Source organism: Ranitomeya variabilis, chromosome 5 (genome assembly GCF_051348905.1).
Source record: "Ranitomeya variabilis isolate aRanVar5 chromosome 5, aRanVar5.hap1, whole genome shotgun sequence".
In the NCBI taxonomy this organism is placed as follows: domain Eukaryota; kingdom Metazoa; phylum Chordata; class Amphibia; order Anura; family Dendrobatidae; genus Ranitomeya; species Ranitomeya variabilis.
Genome location: NC_135236.1, coordinates 662,133,792 through 662,151,026, shown reverse-complemented (window position 1 = coordinate 662,151,026; position 17,235 = coordinate 662,133,792). Strand labels below are relative to the sequence as shown.

General features: G+C 45.6%; 1 protein-coding gene and 1 long non-coding RNA gene across 2 annotated transcripts in view; both read right to left on the bottom strand.

Moving 5' to 3' along the window:
* Window positions 1–16,001, bottom strand: part of LOC143776799 (uncharacterized) — a 53,376-nt gene extending 37,375 nt beyond the window's left edge. Inside the window, exon 1 of the long non-coding RNA XR_013215911.1 lies at window positions 15,899–16,001. This is a non-coding gene — a long non-coding RNA (uncharacterized LOC143776799). The remainder of the gene's footprint in view (window positions 1–15,898) is intronic.
* LOC143776795 (E3 ubiquitin/ISG15 ligase TRIM25-like) lies at window positions 8,577–11,137 on the bottom strand. The gene has a single exon (XM_077266550.1). It carries the CDS (start codon window positions 11,033–11,035, stop codon window positions 9,437–9,439), a length of 1,599 nt encoding a protein of 532 aa, XP_077122665.1. The 5' UTR covers window positions 11,036–11,137; the 3' UTR covers window positions 8,577–9,436.
* Window positions 16,002–17,235: the final 1,234 nt, after the last annotated feature.

Below are 17,235 nucleotides of genomic sequence, written 5' to 3'. Positions count from 1 at the left end.
GGATGATTGGGTCGCCTTTTTGCCGTTGGCAGAGTTTGCCCTCAATGATCGGGCCAGTTCTGCCACTCTGGTTTCTCCTTTCTTTTGCAATTCAGGGTTTCACCCTCGTTTTTCATCTGGCCAGGTGGAATCTTCGGATTGCCCTGGAGTGGACACTGTGGTGGATAGACTGCACCGGATTTGGAGTCATGTGGTGGACAATTTGAAGTTGTCTCAGGAGAAGACTCAGCAGTTTGCTAATCGTCATCGTCGTGTGGGTCATCATCTCCGTGTTGGGGACTTGGTGTGGTTATCTTCTCGTTTTGTCCCTATGAAGGTCTCTTCTCCTAAGTTTAAACCTCGGTTCATAGGTCCTTATAAGATTTTGGAGATTCTTAATCCTGTATCTTTTCGTTTGGACCTACCAGCATCTTTCACCATTCATAATGTCTTCCATCGGTCGTTGTTGCGGAGGTACGAGGTACCGGTTGTTCCTTCTGTTGAGCCTCCTGCTCCTGTGCTGGTGGAGGGTGAATTGGAGTATGTTGTGGAGAAGATTTTGGACTCTCGCATTTCCAGACGGAGACTTCAATATTTGGTTAAATGGAAGGGATACGATCAGGAGGATAATTCTTGGGTGACTGCCTCTGATGTTCATGCCTCTGATTTGGTTCGCGCCTTTCATAGGGCGCATCCAGATCGCCCGGGTGGTTCTCATGAGGGTTCGGTGCCCCCTCCTTAAGGGGGGGGTACTGTTATGAATTCTGTTTTTGGGCTCCCTCTGGTGGCTACTGGTGGTACTGGCTGACTTTTGTCTTGTGTTTCCAGTGCACCTGTTCCCATCAGGAAATTGGGAGTTTCCTATTTAGTCTGGCTTCTCAGTCATTCTAGTGCCGGCAATCAATGTTACCAGAGCACCTCTGTTGCTTGCTACCTGCTCCAAGTCTGCAATTCAGCTAAGTTGGATCTTTGGCATTTTTTGTGTTTGTTTGTCCAGCATGCATTTATACTTCTTTTGCTGCTGGAAGCTCTAGTGATCTGAAATTACTACTCCGGTGTCATGAGTTGATAACGGAGTTAAAGTAATTTCAGGATGGCTGTTTAGGGTTTTGAGGTGACCGCGAAGTCCTCTTTTGTATTTTCTGCTATCTAGTCAGAGGGCCTCTCTTTGCTGAATCTATATTCATACTGCGTACGTGTTTTCATCTTACCTAACCGTTATTATATGTGGGGGGCTACTATCACTTTTGGGGTTTCCCTGGAGGCAAGCCAGGTCTGTGTATTCCTCTACTAGGGGTAGCTAGATCTCCGGCTGGTGCGAGGTGTCTAGGGATAAACGTAGGCACGCCCCCTGGCTACTATTAGTTGCGTGTTAGGTTCAGCATCGCGGTCATCTGAGATTCCATCTTCCTAGAGCTAGTCCGTTTTTGCCTGAGTCCCTGCCATTGGGAATCATGACAGTATACATACATCTAGCTTCAAGCAATACTTCAAACCTACGGCAGGACAGTCAGTCTTAGGCGGGCTGTCTCACACCAAATCACCTATGCAGTCTTGGGGGGCAACTTGTGGAGAGGGGCGACTCTAGGGTCCCGGAAGAGCTCCGAGCCTACCCGTCATACGGGTGCCGTCCTAACCAGAACATCGGGAGGGACGGAGGATTAGCAGAACATCATCTAATCGAGTTGTGAGGGAACTTAAGAAACAGACACAACAGTTGTGGGGTACTTTCCGTAAGCACAGCAGGGAAGGACTACAACACATAGCGCTAGAAGGAAGGCACTGATTTCCACCTGCAAAGGGAACTCTGGAGGTGCCATTGGACCGGCCGGACTTGCGCAGCCTGGTGATCCGGATTCCAGACTGAGGACCCAGAGATCTTCAGTAAAGAGGTAAAGACTGAGACTGCAACCTGGTGTCATTATTTACCGCGACCTGCACCCCACAACTGCATCACTACACCACTCATTTTCACCGGACGTCCCCCACTGATCGGCAGGGCCACGGACCGGGTCTAGCCACCGTGACAACCCCAGAACAGAGACTCAGAGGCCCGGTGCCGGGTACCTCTCGGCCCTGCGGCAGTGTGGGGGCGCTCCACCAACACGGGACATAACGACAACCCTTGTCCTGTGAGATAGAAAGGTGGAATAAGGTTGTCACACAGATTATTGTATGAGGAGCAGTTATACATTCTCCTATCTACTAGATGGAGGCCCGATGCTTTTGCATCGGGAGGGCGGTAATGTCACGATGGGGGCAGGCATGCGGCGATGTTGTTGCCTAATGGCATCCTGTGATAATCTAATGACTTTTGCATCAGGGGACTCATGTGCTTGATGCCTACGCTTATATGCATTGTTTTTGTCCCAGTGATGCTGTTGCTCTTCAAGAGTCTCATTTGCCCTTTGATGTCTTCGATGTTGTGCCTTAGCTGCTTTCCTTTCATTGTCATTGGCGTGCTTTTTAGGAGGAGCCATGTTGGCATTGATATTTGCTTTTTAAAGGGGTTTTTCCACAAACAAAAGTTCATTTTAAAAATTGTCTGTGTCTGACCATGTACCGAACATACCACAGCTCCTGGGCAGGGAGGAAGCAAAAGACAATACTGACATTACAGCAGGAGATCACAGAGGGTACATTTTGTGAGGTAAAATATTTTTTAAAACCAGTCAGTGATATATTTTACCCCACAAAATGAATCCTGTTATGACCCCAATGGCAGAGGGTCTCAGGAATTAATGCTAAGTCTGTAAACACAGAAAACCAGCTCATAGGGCAGTGGTAACTGGGCTGACCATATATCTAATCCTAGCACCACAAATACCAGCAGCCCCCTAGAGCTTCCAGCAAGGACAGGAATCACATTTAGTACAAGCTGGACAAAAATGAGAGCAAGCAAATAACCCAAAAAACAAAGAAGCAGGACTTAGCTTAATTTTGCACGAACCAAGACCAGCAGATAGGAGCAAACAGAATGTGTCTGATTTACAACGATGCCAGGCACTGGACTAAGGTTCCAGGAGGTTTATATAGCAACACCCCTGAAGTAACGACCCAGCTGGGTGCAAACTGAGGGAAGAAAATCCCAGAGTCATATCACCAGTAACCACAAGAGGGAGCCAAAAAGTCTAATTCACAACAGTACCCCCCCTTAAGGAGGGGTCACCGAACCCTCACCAAGACCACCAGGGCGATCAGGATGAGCAGCGTGAAAGGCACGAACTAAATCGGCCGCATACACATCAGAGGCAACCACCCAGGAATTATCCTCCTGACCATAGCCCTTCCACTTGACCAAATACTGAAGCCTCCGTCTGGAGAGACGAGAATCCAAGATCTTCTCCACCACGTACTCCAACTCGCCCTCAACCAAAACCGGAGTAGGAGGCTCAGCAGAAGGAACCACAGGCACAACGTAGCGTCGTAACAAAGACCTATGGAACACGTTGTGAATGGCAAACGAAACCGGAAGATCCAAGCGAAAGGACACTGGATTAAGGATTTCCAATATCTTGTAAGGACCGATGAAGCGAGGCTTAAATTTAGGAGAGGAGACCTTCATAGGAACAAATCGAGAAGACAGCCACACCAAATCCCCAACACGAAGTCGGGGACCCACACCGCGGCGGCGGTTGGCAAAACGCTGAGCCTTCTCCTGTGACAATTTTAAGTTATCCACCACATGATTCCAGATAAGCTGCAACCTATCCACCACAGAATCCACCCCAGGGCAGTCAGAAGGCTCCACATGTCCCGAGGAAAAACGAGGATGGAAACCAGAGTTGCAGAAAAATGGTGAAACCAAAGTAGCGGAACTAGCCCGATTATTAAGGGCAAACTCAGCCAACGGCAAGAAGGTCACCCAATCATCCTGATCTGCCGAAACAAAACACCTCAAGTAAGCCTCCAGAGTCTGATTAGTTCGCTCAGTTTGTCCATTAGTCTGAGGATGAAAGGCAGACGAGAACGACAAATCAATGCCCATCCTAGCACAAAAGGATCGCCAGAACCTGGAAACAAACTGGGATCCTCTGTCAGACACAATATTCTCAGGAATGCCATGTAAACGAACCACATTCTGAAGGAACACAGGAACCAGATCGGAAGAGGAAGGCAGCTTAGGCAAAGGCACCAAATGGACCATTTTTGAAAAGCGATCACATACCACCCAGATGACAGACATACCCCGAGACACCGGGAGATCAGAAATGAAATCCATGGAAATATGTGTCCAAGGCCTCTTCGGGACGGGCAAGGGCAAGAGCAACCCGCTGGCACGAGAACAGCAAGGCTTAGCTTGAGCACAAGTCCCACAGGACTGCACAAATGACCGTGCATCCCGTGACAAGGAAGGCCACCAAAATGACCTAGCCACCAGATCTCTGGTGCCAAAAATTCCCGGATGACCTGCCAACACCGAGGAATGAACCTCGGAAATGACTCTGCTGGTCCACTTATCAGGAACAAACAGTCTGTCAGGTGGACAAGAGTCAGGTCTACCAGCCTGAAATCTCTGCAACACACGTCGCAAATCAGGAGAAATGGCTGACAAGATAACTCCCTCTTTAAGAATACCAACAGGTTCTGTGACTCCAGGAGAGTCAGGCACAAAGCTCCTTGAAAGAGCATCAGCTTTCACATTCTTTGAACCTGGTAAATACGAGACCACAAAGTCAAAACGGGAGAAAAACAATGACCAGCGGGCCTGTCTAGGATTCAGGCATTTAGCAGACTCGAGATACATCAAATTTTTGTGATCAGTCAAGACCACCACACGATGCTTAGCACCCTCGAGCCAATGACGCCACTCCTCAAATGCCCACTTCATGGCCAGTAACTCCCGATTGCCAACATCATAATTCCGCTCAGCAGGTGAAAACTTCCTAGAGAAGAAAGCACATGGTCTCATTACCGAGCAACCAGGGCCCCTCTGAGACAAAACGGCCCCTGCCCCAATCTCAGAAGCATCCACCTCGACCTGAAAGGGAAGTGAGACATCAGGCTGGCACAAAACAGGCGCCAAAGTAAACCGGCGCTTCAACTCCTGGAACGCCTCCACGGCTGCAGGAGCCCAGTTAGCAACATCAGAACCTTTCTTGGTCATATCCGTCAAAGGTTTAACAACGCTAGAAAAATTAGCGATAAAACGACGGTAGAAGTTAGCAAAACCCAAGAACTTCTGAAGACTCTTAACTGACGTGGGTTGAGTCCACTCATGAATAGCTCGGACCTTGACTGGGTCCATCTCCACAGCAGAAGGGGAAAAAATAAACCCCTAAAAGGGAACCTTCTGTACTCCAAAGAGACATGTTGAGCCTTTAACAAACAAGGCATTCTCACGCAAAACCTGAAACACCATCCTGACCTGCTCCACATGTGAGTCCCAATCTTCTGAGAAAACCAGAATATCATCCAGATAAACAATCATAAATTTATCCAGATACTTCCGGAAAATATCATGCATAAAGGACTGAAATACTGAAGGAGCATTAGAAAGCCCAAAAGGCATCACCAAGTACTCAAAATGACCTTCGGGCGTATTAAATGCAGTCTTCCATTCATCACCTTGCTTAATGCGCACAAGGTTGTACGCACCACGAAGATCTATCTTGGTGAACCACTTGGCACCCTTAATCCGGGCAAACAAGTCCGACAACAGAGGCAAAGGATACTGAAATTTTACAGTGATTTTATTCAGAAGCCGATAGTCAATACAAGGTCTCAAAGATCCGTCCTTCTTGGCCACAAAAAAGAATCCCGCACCAAGAGGGGAAGAGGATGCACGGATATGCCCCTTCTCCAGAGACTCCTTGATATACGAACGCATTGCGGCATGCTCAGGTACAGACAGATTAAATAATCTTCCCTTAGGAAATTTACTACCTGGAATCAAATCTATGGCGCAGTCACAGTCCCTATGAGGAGGCAGAGCACTGGATCTGGACTCGCTGAATACATCCTGATAATCAGACAAATACTCAGGAACTTCCGAAGGAGTAGAGGAAGCAATAGACACCGGCGGGGAATCAGCATGAATTCCCTGACAGCCCCAACTTGACACAGACATTGCCTTCCAATCCAAGACTGGATTGTGGGTCTGTAACCATGGCAGACCCAAAACGACCAAATCATGCATTTTATGCAGAACAAGAAAACGACTCACCTCCCGATGTTCAGGAGTCATGCACATGGTCACCTGCGTCCAAAACTGCGGTTTATTTTCCGCCAATGGCGTAGCATCAATACCTCAAAGAGGAATAGGATTTACTAACGGTTCAAGAACAAAACCACAGCGCTTGGCAAATGACAGATCCATAAGACTCAGGGCAGCACCTGAATCCACAAACGCCATAACAGGGTAAGAAGACAAAGAGCAAATTAAAGTCACAGACAAAATAAATTTAGGTTGCAAATTACCAATGGCGACAGGACTAACAACCCTTGTTAGGCGTTTAGAGCATGCTGATATAACATGTGTAGAATCACCACAGTAAAAACACAACCCATTCTGACGTCTATGATTTTTCCGTTCATTTCTAGTCTGAATTCTATCACATTGCATTAAATCAGGTGTTTGTTCAGACAACACCACCAGAGGATTAGCGGTGTTGCGCTCCCGCAAACGCCGGTCAATTTGAATAGCAAGCGCCATAGAATCATTCAGACTTGTAGGAATGGGGAAACCCACCATCACATTCTTAATGGCTTCAGAAAGGCCATTTCTGAAATTTGCGGCCAGAGCACACTCATTCCACTGAGTAAGCACGGACCATTTCCGAAATTTTTGGCAATACACTTCAGCTTCATCCTGACCCTGAGAAATAGCCAGCAAGGCCTTTTCTGCCTGAATTTCAAGATTGGGTTCCTCGTAAAGCAATCCGAGCGCCAGAAAAAACGCATCAATATTTGCCAATGCCGGATCTCCTGGCGCTAGCGAGAAAGCCCAATCCTGAGGGTCGCCCCGCAAAAAAGAAATAACAATTTTAACTTGCTGAGCTGAATCTCCAGATGAACGGGGTCTCAGAGAAAGAAACAATTTACAATTATTCTTGAAATTCCTAAACCTAAATCGGTCTCCAGAAAATAATTCCGGAATAGGTATTTTAGGTTCAGACATAGGACTACTGGTAACAAAATCTTGTATACCCTGCACACGAGCTGCCAGCTGGTCTACACTTGTAATCAAGGTCTGGACATTCATGTCTGCAGCAAGCACAAGCCACTCAAAGGTAAAGGGGAGGAAGAGAGGAAAGAAAAAAAAAAAAAAAACTCAGAATTTCCTTTCTTATTATCCCACTTCTGCAATGCATTAAACATTCAATGTTGGCCTGGCATACTGTTATGACCCCAATGGCAGAGGGTCTCAGGAATTAATGCTAAGTCTGTAAACACAGAAAACCAGCTCATAGGGCAGTGGTAACTGGGCTGACCATATATCTAATCCTAGCACCACAAATACCAGCAGCCGGGGAACGTTCCTACGTTGATCCTAGACGTCTCGCGCCAGCCGGAGAACTAGCTAACCCTAGAAGGGAAAAGAAAGACCTTTCTTGCCTCCAGAGAAAATACCCCAAAAGTTGGATAGAAGCCCCCCACAAATAATAACGGTGAGGTAAGAGGAAAAGACAAACATAAGAATGAGCTAGGTATTTAGCAAAGAGAGGCCCACTAGCTAATAGCAGAATATAGAAAGATAACTTATATGGTCAGCAAAAAATCCTATCAAAAATATCCACACTGGAAATTCAAGAACCCCCGAACCGAACCGTCTAACGGCCCGGGGGGAGAACACCAGCCCCCTAGAGCTTCCAGCAAGGACAGGAATCACATTTAGTACAAGCTGGACAAAAATGAGAGCAAGCAAATAACCCAAAAAACAAAGAAGCACGACTTAGCTTAATTTTGCACGAACCAAGACCAGCAGATAGGAGCAAACAGAATGTGTCTAATTTACAACGATGCCAGGCACTGGACTAAGGTTCCAGGAGGTTTATATAGCAACACTCCTGAAGTAACGACCCAGCTGGGTGCAAACTGAGGGAAGAAAATCCCACAGTCATATCACCAGTAACCACAAGAGGGAGCCAAAAAGTCTAATTCACAACAGAATCCACTGTGATCCCCTGCTGTAATGTCAGTATTGTCTTTTGCTTCCTCCCGTGCCCAGGAGATGTGGTATGCTCCATACACTGTCAGACACAGTTAATTTTTAAAATGAACTTTCGTCCGTGGGAAAACTCGTTTAATGTGACGGCTTCCTCTGCCTGTAGACAGGTCGTGCATCTGCCACCGGGATCAGCCGAATGATTCACTGCACCTGCGCGTAGTTCGCTCAGGCGTAGTAAATCAGACCGCCGCCATCTTTGTGCACACAGATATCGGTGGTCACATCAAAACTGTGCATGCTCTTCTCCTGTACAAAGATGGCGGCAGTCAGTGAATCATTCGGCTGATCCCGGCGGCGGCGTGTTAACGACGGTGTTTCGCTGGTGGTACCGCGCAAGAGGCTGAGTGAGTGTGAGTGTGTGAATGTGAGAGTGTGAATGTGTGTGTTGCATACGGTGTATAGAGTGTGTGTGTGTGGTGTGTACGGCGTATACAGTGTGTGTGTGTGTGGTGCGATGGTGTTGCACTGGTGGTACCGCGCAATAGGTTGGTACCAGCAGCAGTTTCCATATTGAGACATCCATCACTTGGGTGTCCCAATATGGCAGTCGGTGAACTTCCTCCACTTGGAATTCTGAGATACGGTGACATCTGGACAGAACAGGAAATAAAAACATTACAAGGCAATTATATAAATACATTCCTCACTATGTGTAATATGTATAGGCCGCGTCTCTGCCCCCTCCGTCCTATTGTAAGGCCCAGATTGTGACTGAGGCTCATAGGAAACTGCCAGTGACTGTATACAGCGATCCTGAGATTATACAGTATATAGTACAAGCGAGGAAACGACTGCAACACTGAAAAAGAAGGATAAACTAAACAAAAGTTGTAGAAAATAGGAACAAAAAAAATTTTTAAATATTGTACCTTCCCAACAATGACAATTTAAAACATAAAATATTTCGCATTGCCGCGTCCACAAATATCCAACCTGCTGAAAATATTAAATTATTTCACCCATACAGTGAACATCATGAAGCAAAAAAGGAAAGAAATCAAAACTCCAGAACTGTAAATGGTTAATAGCTGCTGTAAAAAAACCTAATGGTACACAGAGGACAAGTGAGAATACGGTCGTCCCACTTTTCGGGATGAAACTCTGAATGATTTTTATACGGTTTTGTGAACCTCCCCTAAAACTAATAACAGTAATGTTCCTGGGGGGTCGTCCATAATGGGGTCCACAGATCACATGACCTGTTATAGTAAATGTTCAGCCAATCAGATTCCCCTCCCTGTGATGTCACCGGTCTCCGGGCAAATTTCTTACAACAATTATTATTGTTCAGCAGCAAATTCTAATCCAGGCATCACCATAAACTAACGGGTGACCTACATATAATGCAGCATGAAGGGGCTCGGAGAAGGTGGCAGTGAAGGTGTGTAAGTGTCTGATGGGGTCACACAGCTCATAAAAGGACAACTGCCCGACCTCATAATCCAGACATATCCTGACTCTATCACTGGAGATCTTGTCAGGTAACTGGATCTCTTTACTGCCATGTATCACTGAATACAGATTATTATATCTCCTCAAACTCCAGGACTTGTTATTATATCCAATCAGTGACTGATACCCCCTCCTGTCTATACTGGGATAACACATCCCCACTATCCACCACCCTGATTTACTGCCCTCCACATCCCAGTAATGTCGTCCTGAGGTAAATCCTCTCCTGCTCATCACCTCATTATAATCCTGGAATCTCTCTGCTGTTTCTGGACGTTTCTGCTTCTCTCGTGTCCCGGTTGCAGTTTTCAGGTCGTCTGATATAAGGAGATTATTACCAGCTGTGGTTACATCCAGTAATATGTCTGCAGGACTCATCACATAGATCCCGCTCCTTATACCTGATATTACGTCACATAATGTGTGTAATGTGTGTGAGATCTCAGCCACATCCAGGTCATCTCCATCATGGGGCTGTTTATCATGTCCTCCTGTGTCCTCATCACCTCCCTCCTCCTCAGGATCACACAAGTCACCAGTGTCTGGTTCCTGTAAGACAGTCAGTGGATCCGTCATGTTACACAGCTCCTCAATGTGTCTCATCTTCCTGGACAGCTCGTCCTTCTTTATGTCCAGCTGATGGATCAGAGCAGACAGTGACAGTGACTCTTCCTTTTCCTGCCTGGAGATCTCACTCAGGACCTTCTTCTCCAGGTCGTCCACCCGTCTCCTGATGTCTGTACACAGGACAGTGACTCTCTCGGCTTCTCCAGCTGCTTTTTCTTGAGCTTTTCTCCCCCGTTCCTCCAGACTTCGGACTTTTTCCTCAGTCTCCTCTCTCTTTGTGATCAGTTTCTGGAGAACATTTCTTAGTTTGTTCTTCTTCTTCTTGGAGGCCTCATCCAGCATCTCCACCTGATGTCCCCGATGTTCTCCGGCCAGACTGCAGGACACACAGATACAATCAGCGTCCTCAGTGCAGTAATATTCCAGGATCTTCTTATGGACAGAACATTTCCTTTTCTCCAGAGAAGTGCTGGGATCAGATAAGACGTGTTCTGGTGATTTGCTGTGAGATCTCAGGTGTTTATCACACAGAGAAGCCTCACAGTGTAGACAGGATCTAACAGCAGGTACCGGAGAGTCCACACAGTAAGTGCAGCAGATCCCAGTGATCTCCTCTTGTTCTTGCTGAGTAATCAGGAAACGTTCTGCGACATTATGGAGATTTATGTTCCTCATCAGTGCCGGCCGCTCCTGAAACTCTTCTCTGCAGTCAGGACAGGAATAAACTCCAGACCCGTCCTGTGTATCCAGCACACGACCAATACAGACCCGGCAGAAGTTGTGTCCACATCTCAGCGTTACAGGATCCTTAAATGTACATAAACAGATGGAGCAGAGCAGCTCGTCTCTCAGATCAGCAGACGCCATGGCTGACGGAAGAAGGAAGAAACGAAACTGAAAGTGTCTAATGCTGAACAAAGGGCAAAGTTGTAGTTACACCCAGTCACTTAACCCTTCATTTCTTCTTTCTTAAAGTGATAACTTTTCAATTCTTCAATCAATATAGCGATATGAAGGTTTCGTTTAGTAAGAGGAATGTATGCGATAAAGACACAATTTTGCTGCACGTATACTGTACTGACTGATTATTCTTTGTTGGGGGTAGTGCGTCATTAAATTAAAGAGCAGCAATTCCATCATTTTTTTTTTCTTTTTCCAAGAATTGTTTTAGAATATTCATCTCCAGGGCCGGCATCAGCACCCGGCGCACCCAGGCAAGTGTCGGGACCCTGAGCAGGAGAGGGGGTTCACTTGCCTTCGGGGACACCGGCGCACTATGGGGGCTCGAAGCCTGTGCCAGTATCGGCACCCATGAGTGTCCCCCCGCTTGCTCAGGGCCCCATCACTTGTGATACTCACCTCTCCCTGTTCCACCACTGTGATGTCTTGTGCATCTTCTGACTGTGACGTCTCAGGTCAGAGGGCGCTATGACATCACTTCTGTATGCCCTCTGCCTGAGCAGTCACAGTGCAGAGAGCCTGAATACACAGACGGAGAGGAGTACCGAGCATCGAGGAGAGGTGAGTGTCTTATTTATTTTTTGATGTTTGGAGCAATATATGGGGATCATCATACATTGGAGCATCATATATAGGACCCATTATACACAAGTATCATATGGCTCCCATTATATATGGAGCATTTCATGGTCCCCATTATATATGGAGCATTATAGGGGGCCCATTATACACGGGAGCATCATACATGGGGCCCTTTATATATGGAGCATTATATGGGGCCCATTATACACTGGAACATAATATATGGGGCCTATTATATATGGAGCACTATATGAGGCCCATTATACACTGGAGCATCATATATGGGGCCTATTATATATGGAGCACTATATGGGGCCCATTATACACGGAGCATCATATATGGGGCCTATTATATACGGAGCACTGTATGGGGCCCATTATACACCAGATCATCACATATGGGGCCCATAATACACTGGAGCATCATAGATAAGTGTATTTGTATTAGTTCTGATCAGAATTGAGGCTATATATAAATACCTCCAGAACGAGTGGGATAATAATTCATAAAACCCCCATCAGGTTACAGTAGGGCTGAGTAACAATACATACTGCTCTCTCTGTGCGCATTCTGCTATATCTGGCAAGTCAGTGCCCTCTCTAATAATTCCTTTGAAGTCAGGGGAGGATTTTATGCCTAATTGTTGGAATCACTGTCACATTTTGAGAGTCTGATGTCACATAAAGTGACTGCAGAAATTTGTCTAGAACCCAGAATACTCATATAAAACTTATTTAACATACTTATTTAATACTTTATTAGTTGAAAATGAAAAATCTGCAATACAGGTTTTACACTCCCAATTCTAAAGTAGGTGCCGTGTCACACTCTGCTAGGTGTCGTAGTGGAGAATACAAGGAAAGCTCGGTAGCACATGCAAATCCTTTACTGGACTCTTGAGCAAGTGTGTACTTTTCTCTGGACAAAATGTTAAATTGCAAAACAACACAAAATAAAAAAACCCTTAAAACAGTAATACTTTATTAGTTCAAAATTAAAATTCTGCAATACAGGTTTTACACTCCCAATTCTAAAGTAGGTGTCGTGTCGCACTCTGCTAGGTGTCATAATGGGGAATCCAACACAATGCAAACTAAATATATGGAGTTAAGGAAACTGTCCCTATATTCTCCCTTCAAAAAATTCCCTACCTTGCCGTGGAGGTTGGCGCCCTAATATATCCAAAGTGGTGACCCCACTCACTGGCGGCTGGCCCTCGTGTGCTCTACCACCAAGAAATTACAAGTTAAACACATGCAAAAGAAACAAGAGTATAAAATCAATGATAGAATGATGATACCACAAGTATATTGAACTTTCCTGAGGCCGATGGACCAAGACCAATAGATACAGCATCAGCTCAAATGATAATACAACCTTATAGCAAATAAGGGGAACAGCTCCCAATCACATATTTCCAAGATTATATGTAACATACATGCTCAATAATTATATATATTATTAATGATGGTACTCAGGGCCGGACTGGCCATCGGGCACTTCTGGCAAATGCCGGAAGGGCCGGTGCCAGTAGTGGGCCGCTGCACGCCAACTCACTCCCCCACCAGCGCCGCCGTTGCAGCATTCAACTATACCGGCGTCTATGACGCCGATACAGTTGAATGCAATGATGGAGGAGAGAGCGTCTGCTGACGTCCCCTCTCCCATCATTCACCGCTCTGCCTCTGACACTGTGGGTGCGCGCTCACTCACTGTCTGCCAGGCAGTGCAGCGGCAGCCGCCGACACAGGAGCAGGGAGCAACGCATTCACAAGGAGCGGTGAGGAGTGTGTTTTTTTTTACTGGACTGTGGGGCCATTCTCGGGGGGAGGAGAGATGCGGGCTGTGCGGCATACTACTGTGTGGGCTGTGCTGTATACTACTGTGTGGGCTGTGCTGTATACTACTATGTGGGCTGTGCTGTATACTACTATATGGGCTGTGCTGTATACTGCTACGTGGACTGTGCTATATACTGCTACGTGGGTGTGCTGTATACTGCTACGTGGGCTTGCTGTATACTGCTAAGTGGGCTGTGCTGTATACTACTACGTGGGCTGTGCTGTATACTGCTACGTGGGCTGTGCTGTATACTGCTAGGTTGGCTGTGCTGTATACTGCTACGTGGGTGTGCTGTATACTGCTACATGGGTGTGCTGTATACTGCTATGTGGACTGTGCTGTTTACTGCTACGTGAGCTGTGCTGTATATTGCTATGTGGGCTGTGCTGTATACTGCTATGTGGGCTGTGCTGTATACTGCTATGTGGGCTGTGCTGTATACTGCTATGTGGGCTGTGCTGTATACTGCTACGTGGGCTGTGCTGTATACTGCTACCTGTGCTGTGCTGTATACTACTAGATGGGCTGTGCTGTATACTACTGTGTGGGCTGTGCTGTATACTACTGTTTGGGCTGAGCGCTATACTACTACGTGGGCTGTGTTATCTGCTATGCGGGTTGTGCTATATACTATGGGGGGTATATTATATTCTATGGGGAGGCCGTGTTATATACTATGTGGCTGTGTTATATACTATTGTGGGGGTATATTATATTCTATGGGGGAGGCTGTGTTATATACTATGGGGTTATATTATATTCTATGGGGGAGGCTGTGTTATATACTATAGGGGGCTGCATTATATTCTATGGGGGCTACATTATATATTATGGGGAGGTGGGCTGTATTATATTCTATTCGGGGCTACATTATATTCTATCGGGGCTGTATTATATTTATATTCTTTGAGGGGTGATTGCATCATACTCTCTGAGAGGGCTGCATTAAACTACAGTATGATGGGGGCTGCATTATACTCTGGGGTGGCTGCATTATACTCTGGGGTGGCTGCATTATATTCTTTAGGGTGGTGGCTGCATTATACTATATGTGGGCTGCATTATACTGTATCGAGGACTATGGGGAATAAGTTATACTATATGAAGAACTATGGGGTGCATTATACTATGGGAAGTGAATTGTTCTACATGGATGACTATGGCGGGTGCATTATACTATATGGAGCACTATGAGGAGTGTATTATGCTATATGGAGGACTGAGCAGTGTATTTTAATATATGGAGGACTATAGGGAGTGTATTATACTATGTGGAGGACTGTGGTGCACATTATAATATATGGAGGACTATGGGGTGTATTTTACTAGACAAGTAAAATGCTGCATATTCAGATTGTTTTTGCTGGAACAAAAATCATTGTTCTCAGCAGCACATCGCCGGTGTAAGCTGTAGATGTGCTGCTGATAACATGATACTGTATGGTGATCTGTTAGTGATCTATTAGTGATCGTTCTGTCACATCATTATTCCTCAGCTAGTGGAAAAGGGCCGGGAAACAAGCGTTGAACAACTTCAGTATTGTCGATCAAACTCATTTAGCGGCCCGAACTCAGCGCTTGTAAATACAACCGAAATGCTTTTGTGTGATGTGCAATATGTTAGCATTTGGGGCCCCATTTTAAACTTTGCCTAGGCATAGGGCCCCACTTTGCCTAAAATTCGCACTGCCTACAAGTGTACAAAGATATTATACAGTCACCATGTGACAAGTGGGCCTGTGTAACTTCAAATGCCAGGGCTGAATTTTAGTCCCAGTCCGGCCCTGTATGCATATGTGGTGAATACACCCTTAATAGGTGCTAATACTGCCCTTATTATAAAAATAAATAATGATACCACACAGTGTAAATAGATTTTACTGCCAAACTGTTCACATGAGTTATGCTGTCACACAGTACACCTAAATAATGATACCATACAGTGTGCATAGATTATACTGCCAAACTGTGCTCATAAGTGATGCTGTCACACAGTACATATAAATAATGATACCATACAGTGTACATAGATTATACTGCCAAACTGTGCACATATATATTGCTGCCATACCATGAAAATAAATAATGATACCATACAATACAAATACATAATGCAGCAATGAAAATTACCTCAGAATATCCCTATTAATAGCACCGTCATATCCAACAAAGTGCCCATGATGGCACCAACACGTGCCTGGTGATAAGTAACCCTTGATGCAGAATGGTAACGCTAATGATCTCATGCCACCAACGTTTTAATAAGTAGCAAGTGTAATAAAAGTCACAGAAAAAATTGAACCTAAAAACCAATAATACACGGCATATCCTGATCGAGTACCCACCTGTAATGGCCAGGATGAGGCAAATAATCCAACCTGGGCACACGTCCATTCTGCGCGGTCAAAGGAAAGATACAGATCTGAAGAACTCAAAGGGGAAAATATAAGTATATACGTAGAGAAACGGAAGTAAGAGACGGAGATTGCATAATGCCACGGTATCTTCATGGCGGTATTGCTGCAACAGTTTAGAACAGAGGAGATAACACACAGCGCTGAGAAAATAAAGGGAATAGTTGAGTATTACATCATAAGCCTCAAGTCACTGGACCTTCTGGGGCATCAATCTGTCCATAAGCGATTGTAAATCATTGTCACCGGCTTTGGTGCAAATTAAAGTGACAACTGGCGAAGCAACCTCCAGAAATGGCATGGTTTTGTAGGTGGTGGCCACAGACAATTCTTCTCATCTTCTTCTTCCTGACTGATGTTTCTCCAGTTTTGGGTTTTGCTAGTGTCCTTGTCACTACTGTTGGCACGAGGCACTACCTGCAGCCCATTTACGTTCTGCAGATAGTCCAGCTGATCTAGGATAGCATGTCTATACATTATTTTTATGTCTCCTAGGACAGTCTCGGGCATGGCGCAGATACCAAAATATGGACCATTGCACAAAGAGTGCCAGACAGAACCATAGAGGGGCATCGACCAAGCAGAAGGACCAATATCTGCTCCTATGTTTGAAGAGAGCGACCAGAGCTCTACAACATGACCTCCAGCGGGAAACCGATGTTCATGCTTCTGACCAACAGAAACCATATTGGTGGCATGATAGTCCCACTGGCCTGTACTGGGAGCTTTGTTCCCACCCAAACACTGTGCAGCTCGATTGGCCTTCATCACAGAACATCATTGACGCTTCCTTCTCTACACAGATGAAACCAGATTCACCGAGAGCACATGTGACAAATGTGAAAAAGTCTGGAGATGCTTTATTGTCCATTATTATCCAGCATGGCCAGTTTGGCAGTTCTCAGTGATGGTCTGGGTAGGCATATTTTTGATGGTCTCATAAATCTCCATGTGATACCAACGATACCTGACTGCTGTTAGGTATGGGGAAGAAATCCTTGGGACCATTGTCAGACTTCACACTGTGATGTGGAATCCATAGGTCAATTGGATAACGATTGTGGTTTACGTTGACCATTGATAAATCACTTTGCTCTTAGCAAATTCCCCATCTTATTGCATGCAAATTGCCTCTTTAGAAGCAGCGATCCTACAAGTCACAATCGATCCTTTAACGGGCCTTGAAATGTGACTTAGGATAAAAGCCAGATCCGAATTTGAACAGGTGGTGCTATAGAGTTCAAGTGACCAGTCTTCTTCCGCTCTGA